General features: G+C 32.7%; 2 protein-coding genes across 4 annotated transcripts; both read left to right on the plus strand.

Annotated features, from left to right (window-relative positions):
* Positions 1-288: 288 nt before the first annotated feature.
* LOC109814846 (Photosystem II reaction center PsbP family protein) lies at positions 289-5,172 on the plus strand. Its single transcript, XM_020379360.3, has 4 exons — positions 289-800; positions 1,123-1,278; positions 2,264-2,535; positions 4,568-5,172. The coding sequence occupies exons 1-3, from the start codon at positions 483-485 to the stop codon at positions 2,516-2,518; spliced, it is 729 nt and encodes a 242-aa protein (XP_020234949.1). The 5' UTR covers positions 289-482; the 3' UTR covers positions 2,519-2,535; positions 4,568-5,172.
* LOC109814844 (amino-acid permease BAT1 homolog) lies at positions 2,515-9,485 on the plus strand. 3 transcript variants are annotated; one of them, XM_020379357.3, is made up of 8 exons: positions 2,515-4,661; positions 5,666-5,807; positions 5,902-6,084; positions 6,949-7,068; positions 7,146-7,337; positions 7,930-8,235; positions 8,381-8,563; positions 8,908-9,485. In XM_020379357.3, the coding sequence occupies exons 2-8, from the start codon at positions 5,700-5,702 to the stop codon at positions 9,397-9,399; spliced, it is 1,584 nt and encodes a 527-aa protein (XP_020234946.1). In that variant the 5' UTR covers positions 2,515-4,661; positions 5,666-5,699; the 3' UTR covers positions 9,400-9,485. The 3 variants fall into 3 exon arrangements, with proteins under 3 accessions (XP_020234946.1, XP_020234947.1, XP_082932642.1); XM_020379358.3 differs by having other exon boundaries at positions 5,669-5,807; XM_083076516.1 differs by lacking the exon at positions 2,515-4,661 and having other exon boundaries at positions 5,314-5,807.
* Positions 9,486-10,051: the final 566 nt, after the last annotated feature.

The following is a 10,051-nucleotide window of genomic DNA, read 5'->3' on the forward strand; positions in this document are numbered from 1 at the left end:
TATAAAATTATTTATAATATTTTTTATTAGTAAAATTACAATAATTATAATAAAATTATAATGATTTTTATAATATTAGTACATAATCTATTTTTTTATTAAAATTTATATAAAATTGAATATCAGTCTTTATATTTTATATTTTTGTTTATTAACAAGTGAGAATAATTAGAACTTAATTAAAACTAGAACCCAAACATGAATTCTTATATTACTAATTTTTGTAATAATTAGTAATAGAAAATAAAAAAAGAAGTAGACAGACACATACATGGAAAAAGTGGAGAAAGAAAAGAAGTGATAACTAAGAAAGAGGATGAAAATTGAACGTAAGAGAAAAAAGGAACTCGAAAATAGTGTGGATAACGATTCACGAACACCTTCTAAGTTCTGATTACCTTGTCACCTCTCCTCGATTCATCCCATGATGATGAGACATTGAGGCCAACCTCAAACCATTGCCAAATCCACAACTTTACAAAATGGCTTTGAATAGTTCCTATACCCTTTCACGCAGCACTTTCTTCCACCAACACTCTAAATCCACTTATGCTTCTTCCAGAACCTTCTTCTCAAACTTGTTCCACAAATCCACTTCACCCACCTGCATTCACAAAGACATGCACTTATCACACTCTCTTAGCAAGAGGAACCTCAACCTCGCCCTTCTTCTCACAACGTTCCTATGGGGTCAGCCTGTGTCGTTGCCTAATGTGCTGTTGGCTCAAGAATTGGACCTTCAGAGATACACGGATTCCAAGGAAGGTTTCACTCTTCTTACACCCTCTTCTTGGACAAAGGTAAAGGACTAATCTACCCGCTTTTTAGTTAGAACTATGGCATTTAAATATAATAATAAGCTTGTATATATCAAATTTATGACTAATGTAATTTGCAAAATTGATTACTAGGAAGATTTGTTGTATGTCCAACAGCTGTCATATTATAATATTTGATTAATAATATCAAATAATGTTATGATAATGATATAAGAAACATCGAGGAATTGATATCTTTGATTTTTGACAAATGTGTCTACCCAGAAGAAAAAATAAGCGTGTCATGAATAATTATGCGTGTTTTTTTTCCTAAAGAAACAGACTTTGCTAATCGGGTTAACAGGTTGACAAAGCAGGGGCAACTGTGTTGTTTCAAGAGGCAAATATGGGAAGTAACAATATTGGGGTTGTGGTGAACCCAGTTCGTCTTGCGAGTCTAGAAGAGTTTGGGACTCCTCAGTTTGTTGCTGATAAGCTTTTACAAGCAGAAAGACGCAAGGTAAACTGTGTTTTTTTTTTTCCACTGCTGTTTGTTGTGACTGTTGTAAAATGTCATGAGATGAAATTAGCTTTTGTTAGAGCATCTCCAGCGGGGTTGCTTATAAGCAACTCCCTTGCCACATCAGCCCATTTTCTCCTTTTTTCTTAAGTACCAGAACTTGTACAAGAAATTTTGGTAAAATTTAAGTAACTCAAATGCACTGATGTGGCAAGGGGTTGCTTATAAGCAACCCCGTTGGAGATGCTCTTAGATCCTTTCTTGCACTTTATAAAATGATTTTAAAGTTAGCAATGTTGTATGTATAGTGTATAGATACAAAGACATAAGCAAATCAGGAGTTCTATACCGACTGTTTTGGATCATCACTTTTAGTAAAGTTTCTCCCAATTGCGTGTTTTTTCATCTTGAAGGCTTGAATTCAAAACTTTGCCTAAAGAATTCAAGTTTAGTTTCACTCGAAGTAATGATCTGTTGGTTTTATACCAACTTTAAGGAACTGTTTATGTTGCTTTTATGACAAAAAAATGACTGTTCCCTATTCATAGATTTAACTAATGACTTGGATAATATGCATAAGGACAAAACTTAGTTTCTTTAGTGTGGTTGGTGTTGTTTTCTAGACAAAACTTAGGTACAGTTTCTTAAGTGTGATTAGTGTCATTCTGCAATTAGAATTGGAGATTTACGTGGATTACATGCGTAAATGTATATTAATGAAATTCTTATTAAATGCAAGTGCATATTACTGAGGTAAGTCTCCAATTTTGATTTGAGAACACACACTTAAGAAACTGTACCTATTTGTTAAAAATTGACCATTTCATATATTCATATTCATATAGCATTTAATATCCCAACCTGTACGTTGTTTAGTCATAGTAATACTTGTCTTTGTGCTCTTAGAATTGGTGGGTAGATATATCAAATATCTCTGTGATTATGTAATATATTAACATTTGCTTGTTATTGCCTTGACGTTCAGGAAAGTACAAAGGAGGCTGAGTTGATTACAGCAGCAGAAAGATCAGGGGAGGGAGGGTTGCGAATTTATGAATTTGAATACAAGATTGATAGTACCCGGGGAGGAATGAAGAGGATCTTTTCTGCAGCATTTGTTGCATCAAAGAAGCTCTACCTTCTAAATATTGTTCACTCTGATAAACCAGAGAGTCCTCTTGACCAGGATAAGAGAATAATTTTAGAACATGTTCTTCATTCCTTTGATGCTGCAGCTTAAACTGTGGCATGAAAACGGTGCTTCTCATTTTTTTATTCTTTCTTGAGTTTTGATTTGATTCTTAAGTTATGGTTAACGGCTTGTGTTCAAATCCTTATATTGAAAGTCATGACTGTCAATCGGACTGAATTTGAAATGCATATTGAACTAATTATAGTGTTACCACTATATTATAACTTGTAACCCACAAACTACTACAACATGAGATTTTGTTAAAAGGAAAAAAAAAGGAAGGAAGGCTATTACTGTATATTTATACGTAGGTGATCTATCACAAAGTTTTTTTTAGGTTAAACTATTTACTCAGTTCGTATACCATTTTAAGTTTTAGTCCTTATATGAGAAAATTATGAATTTATCCCTACACAATTTTTTGTGGCGGTTTATTACTGCCACAAAACTCTTGTAGCAGTTTTACACTAAAGTTTTCTTGATCAAAATTTATTTTTTATGCACATGTTGGGACTTAAACTTACAATTTTCTTGTTTAGGGATTAAAACATAGAATGAAGACAACTATAGGGGTTAAGTTAATAATTTAATCTATTTTTTTATTTTATTTTTTGGGGGTGGGGTGGGTTCATCATGACTTTTACTGATGAACTGTCATTTACATATTTTGGTGGTTATTCCAAATTGATTGTCATCTTGGTGAATGCTCATATGTGACAATACTTGCAATTGTTTTGCTGTGCATACAGTTAGTCTTTGAAGTCTTATTTCTGAACTAGCAGGATAACACTCAATATGTAGCAGTCTTCCGGCTTCCTTTTACTCCAATGGTTATCTGAGAAAAAAGAGAAAAATGTTAAAATATATATGGTTGATTGGTTGTGCACTGAGTTTCAAATATGCAAAAACTGACTCAGCAATATTCTTGGTCAACATATTGTTAATTACTGCTAGTCGGAATTTTGGATATGGTGCGAGCAATAAGTACTAAATTTCTAGTCATTAGAGCATGTTTGCTTTTCCGTTTAAAGTTGAAACTCATGTTGAATATGAATTCAACAATTTCTTGCTTTCCCGTTCAAATGACTTGGAAACTAACCAAATTTTTTAGTTTAATAATTGTAAGGTTTGTCTTGGACCATGAGGTCGACCTTATATTTTTATGAGATGTTAAAATAATATTTGATTAGTAAAGTTATATCTTTCAAATACAAATTAATCTTTGATTGTGAGTTTTGAAATATTACATGTATTATATTCATGGATAGAAAAAATTCTGTTTTGAAAAGTGGATCACTGTTTAACCAAACATAATTAATTATGCTTTTCGCTTTAATATTGTCCTTTTTTGTGGCAAAAAAAATTGAAGATTATTTTTATTTTTATGTATATGATTCATGATGGCTGGTATTTAAAGGTTTCTCTTACCAGAAGTCTTGTAGGTTAAAAAAAATAGAGGGTCAACCTTTTTACAGAAGAATTCGGTATATGGAATATGTTAGACAATTGTCTCCTGTCAAGGAAATCAAATGAACATACTGCAAATCTTTCTATTAATGTTATGCATATTCCCTCCATTATTGTAGCATATTTATTTGATTTTACTTCCTTATTCTTTGTCAACATGATCAACACATGTATAGCGCCATGTTCTTTGCTCATTGATTGTGTATATACACATTTGAATTGAATTCTTTGATTTACAGGAGATATGAAGAGTAGCATAATCTAGCATGCATGCTGTTTTTCAGGCCCAAAATATGAAGAGTAGCATTATACATTTTCTAACATGGTGTTTGTAACACACTTTTATTATTTGTTAAAGTTTATTAAAAAGATACACTATATGAAATGGAATTATACAACCCAAGTTGGGTAGAACAACTCAGCTTAGCTGACCCAAGGCTTAAAAGGTGAGCCACATAAAGTTTACTCCTCTGGTTGGCCTTTCAGGTTGGATAAGCCAACAAGCCAGGCATATTATGAATTTTTTGTCCAATCTAAATTTATAATGTGAATCCATTGTTCCAAAATTTTCAATTGTTATTTGACTAATTTATTTTTTATATTTTGGTCTCACTTTATCTTACTTTTCAGAGGAACGTTTGAATATCTTTTGCATGCGTTCCCATAGCTGGAGTAGAGGAGAGGAGATCGATACTCCAACTTAATTGAACTCCTACAAATTCTGGTAAGAAAAAAAATTAAATAAGGAGAGAATGAGTGAGCCATATTTTAGTTGACAATAAAAAATTAAGAAGTGTATTTATAAGTGTATAGGTAATATTTTTCTCCGAAGAATATGTGATATGAAAGCAACTTGTACTAATCGGGAACATGAGAACATGTTCTGGATCACACTTCTTCAGTTTTTATTATTATTATTATTTATTAAATTCCATCTCAATCTTTTTGTGTCCACTTCCCTCTGAAATTGTCAACGAAGGCAAAGTCCAACAATGGAAATCAAATGCATCAGCGAATATATTTCAAACCTAGATGCAATCAATCAGCCCAATTCATCATTGTAGCATAATATATAATACACAAAGCGACAAATGGCTCATAGTTGGTTGACTAGTTGAAAAGAACCAATTACTACGTTAGCTTATTATAAGAAACTCTATGCCGATGGATTCACTTTTCAAGTTGCTAGTGAAAGCAACATACAAAAATGGCAAGTGAGAAATCGTGACTTTTTTTTAGCTTTTTTTATTAAAAAAATTAGTACAAGAATAATACAAAAAGTTGATGTATATCTACCAAAAAATGGCTAGTGAGAAATCGTGTATTTGAATAGAATTATGTTTACTCGAATTAAAGTTAGATTTTATTTATTTATTCATTTAATTTTTATTCTTAAAATATTACTTTTAATTAAACAATCAATTTTATTTTTTTTTACATAGTTTTATTCACTTTTTTTTCTCTCTATTTTTCACGTATTTCATTCCTGAGAACCTTAGTGAGAGAAAACACTTTCATGGGAAAAAAGATTCAGAAACATATTGCTTGTAGTTGTTACTTACCACGAAAGACCATTCAAATATTGCAACTACAAAGTTTGAATCTTTCAAGTTTCAACTGAAACATTAGAGGGACTAGTCAAATATCGTTCATTGCTTGCATATATTTATGAGGTTTCTGAACTCTTCTGTGAGGTTTTTTCTTTTTTCTTTTCTTATTTCATATTAGTAGGTAGAAAAGTCCTCAACAGAAGCTTGGTTCCATGGGGAGTGAAGGCAGCTTTGCAGAAGTGACAGGAAACACAACTATGGATTCAGCAGAGAAAAGGCTCAATGAGCTTGGCTACAAGCAAGAACTGAGAAGAGAAATGGTGTTTATTTTATTTTTTGCCATCTTGTGTTTGATGGAGTTGATCTTGCTATCAGTTTTCAGTAAATAAAATAACTTTGTCATTTATGGTGCAGACTATGTTCAAAACTCTAGCAATATCATTTTCCACAATGACCCTTTTCACTGGAATTACACCTCTCTATGGTTCTAGTCTTCAATATGCAGGCCCTGCAACTCTTGTATGGGGGTGGATAGTGGTTTGTTTTTTCACTTGGTTTGTTGGGATTGCAATGGCTGAGATATGCTCATCGTTCCCGGTTTGTCTCTTCTCAGAGTTTATTTCTGCAATTTGTTTGTAGTGGCAGCACTTTAAGGCTTAAAAGTTTAAAATATAATTTTGCATATGCTTAGTTAATTATGGAATATCATAAGAACCACTAAGTTTGGACTAATGTGGGTCTAGGATAATATGCAAAAGATCTTAGGTTCAAATTTTACTATAGTTGTAATCTTTCCTTCTACAAAACAAAATTATTGAATGTCATAACATTTCAAATTTTATCAAACTGAATACAATTAAGATAGTTTTGATGAAAATTAACTTCTGATGGTCATATAAAAGTTAAGCTTGGTAAAAGCCTAAAAGGAGAATTAACAGATATTTACAGTCTACAGATCTAGCTATTCTGAATTTGTTTAACTCTTGAACAGAATCGATGATGTTTGAACAAAGAAAATATGCTATTGTCAATTATAAAATATAGAGTCCATAATAGCCTTTTTGCCTGTAGGAAACTTGACATCCTAAAATAATTGGTTCCTGCTACATACAAATGAGTAAATGAATGGATAAATTTCTTCATATGTATTTCTGAGAGAAAAAGAAAAATGAGGAAAAATTAAAGAAGCTTCTCCATAAATCAAAACTATCATATGCATAAACTAGTTTGTAATTTTTTGAAGCTATATGAGAAAGATTCTATAAATTAGTTTATCTGTTTGTGCATAAGTTAATTTTAGCTTGTAAAAAAACTTACTTCATTTTTCCTTCCTATTCTTCCTCTTAGAAGTACTTTTAGAGAAGTTTATTCAAGCTGTCCTTAGTAACATACAAATGAGTAAATGAATTTAGTAACTTACAAAACTAACTTTTACTTTCTAATTTCAATTCAATCTAACAGACGACTGGTTCTCTGTACTTTTGGGCTGCCCATTTAGCTGGTCCAAAATGGGGACCCTTTTCTTCATGGTGCTGTGCTTGGCTTGAGACCATAGGGCTTGTAGCTGGGATAGGGACTCAGGTACTTTGCTGAAATTTTTATTCAATATTTTCAGAAAGTGTTTACATGGCAACTCATGCTTTTCATGGTTGGAAAAGGCTTATGCAGGATCACAAACGTTGCAGAGTATAATCCTACTCTCAACAGGCACAAATATAGGTGGAGGATACTTCGCCCCAAAATGGCTATTCTTGTGTATGTACATTGGCCTCACTCTTATATGGGCAGCACTAAACACATTTGCTTTGGAAGTGATTGCCTTGATCGATATAGTTTCAATATGGTGGCAGGTACCATTACTTTCTTGTATACACTTGCAAGTTATAACTGCCGTAGGATGGTCTAAACTTGGTGTCAAATTGGTTTGGATTCACCCAAAGCACCGAATATCAAATCAATTTAGTTGGTTTTCTTTAGTTTATATGTTCGAATCCAAAATTGAATCAAATCAATGTAACTTGAACATCTTTAGTTTGGTATTAGTTATGTGATATGGTACCTCATGACCAGTTAAGTGAACCAGTTAACATGAATCCCCCTCCTCTTCTCTCTGCTTATAAGCACAATAAAAAAAGAAAAAACATATATATAGAATTTGCAATTAAAACAAAGCAATTCAATTGATTTTGATTAGTTCAATTTTTTTTATTCTATAATGCCAAATTAAACCAACTCGTGGACACCCTTAGAAATGGCAGAGAAAGTTGTATTTAATTTGATATTTTGATTAAACACAAAAATACTCATGGATATGCATATGTTACTACTAATAACTGTTTATTTCTATCACAAAATATTCTGAATTGTGCCTCACGATATGCTCAACAATTTTAAGGATTTTGTTTGTATTAGGGGGTAATGCACTCATTTATTCTGTGTCAGGTTATTGGTGGAATGGTGATAGTCATAATGTTACCTCTGGTAGCACTAACTACAAAACCTGCTTCATTTGTATTCACACACTTAGAATTAGCCCCTGAATCAACAGGAATATCAAGCAAACCATATGCTGCCATTCTATCATTTCTTGTCAGCCAGTATTCCCTCTATGGCTATGATGCAGCAGCACATCTAACTGAAGAAACCAAAGGTGCAGACAAAAATGGACCTATTGCAATACTAGGTAGCATTGGGATCATTTCAGTATTTGGATGGGCTTATATCTTGGCACTTACATTCAGCATTCAGGTAAACACATGTAAATCGAAGTTAGTAATAAAAATCTTGAAGATATAACCAAGCAGTAAACAACTCTTTGTTCCCAAGGAAAATGATTTTATGATCCAAAGGATGATAGTAAGTTAGTAACAGCCTCTTCTCAACTCTCATTCAGGATTTTGGTTACCTTTATGATCCAAACAATGAGACTGCTGGAGCATTTGTGCCAGCACAAATACTCTATGATGCATTCCATGGAAGATATCACAATTCTGTTGGAGCAATCGTTCTACTATTTATCATTTGGGGTTCATTCTTTTTTGGTGGCCTTTCAATTACTACAAGTGCAGCCAGAGTTGTAAGTACAGATTTCTTTTTTCATTTGTTTTTGTCTTTTCGATTATTAAGTTCAGGAAAGTGGTACTAACAAATCGCTAGTTCGAGTAGACTTGCATTTAGTTCCTTTAAATAAGGTCTTAGTTCGAGTCTTGTAGATTACTCATTCCTAACTTCCATGATCAATTTTTTGTTATTGTTGGGAGAAGTTACCTTTTTGAGAAAAGAAACTATGAAATTATTCAATTTTAGCTTTGATTAGAGTTACATTACTAAGCAATGAAGTTTTGATGCAAATGTCTGAACCAAAGAGATAAAAGGAGAATAATGGCTCCTTACATTATGATGTATATCATCAATTTTCAGGTTTATGCTTTGTCAAGAGATAAGGGAGTTCCTTTTTCACACTTATGGAGGCAACTGCACCCAAAGAACAAGGTTCCCTCAAATGCAGTGTGGCTCTGTGCAGCAATATGTATCCTTCTAGGTCTCCCAATTTTGAAGGTCAATGTAGTCTTTACTGCAATAACTTCAATATGTACGATTGGATGGGTTGGAGGTTATGCAGTTCCTATCTTTGCAAGGCTTGTGATGCCTGAGAAGAACTTCAAGCCTGGACCGTTTTATTTAGGCAAAGCAAGTAGACCAGTGTGTCTGGTGGCATTCCTATGGATTTGTTACACATGTTCTGTGTTCCTTTTGCCAACTCTGTACCCAATTACTTGGGATACTTTCAATTATGCACCAGTTGCTTTGGGAGTGGGTTTGGGTCTCATAATGCTTTGGTGGCTGTTAGATGCTAGAAAATGGTTCAAAGGTCCAGTTAGGAATATTGATACTCAAAATGGCAAGGTGTAACTTTTACCAGTTTACAAAAAGAATAATTGTTGAATTATCTTATCTCATTCTCCTGTGATGATTTGATTTGTACATTCTATTCTCAACAGTGCTGTTGCAATTGCCATGTCAGTGAGAACATGTTCATCATTCGGTTCAACCCAAAAAAAACTATGAAGAACCAAACATAAACATGATGCATCTTTAATTAGAGAATGCACTGCGTTCTAATTATAAGGAGAGAAGACTGACGATAATTAAGCACATAATGAGACTGCATATAAATCATAAATATCTTATTGTTTGAGCTGTTCCACACCAATTGAAATCTTTCTGAATTCTTTCATAAATTTAGGGTCTTCAGTGCTAAAAAACATCATGTAGCGGTCATTATCTATTTATGATTCTACCTTGGTTCACAAAGCAAAACAACTATTTATGATTCTGACTAGAGCTGGACACGGATCGCATTAGTTCAAATTTAGGAGATAATTATATTTAAATCAATCGGTGTTAATTGATTTGGTTTGGATTAGGTCAATGGGTCACTCGATAAAAAATAAAAATAAATAAAACAAATAGCATATTGTAATTAAATGAAAGAAAGTTGATGAATAGTTTCAAAAGTTAGAATTACAAAATATAAAAAATATTTTTTTAAGAAAATAGCATT

This window comes from Cajanus cajan, chromosome 6, assembly GCF_000230855.2.
Source record: "Cajanus cajan strain Asha chromosome 6, NIPB_CcT2T_4, whole genome shotgun sequence".
Taxonomy (NCBI): Eukaryota; Viridiplantae; Streptophyta; class Magnoliopsida; order Fabales; family Fabaceae; genus Cajanus; species Cajanus cajan.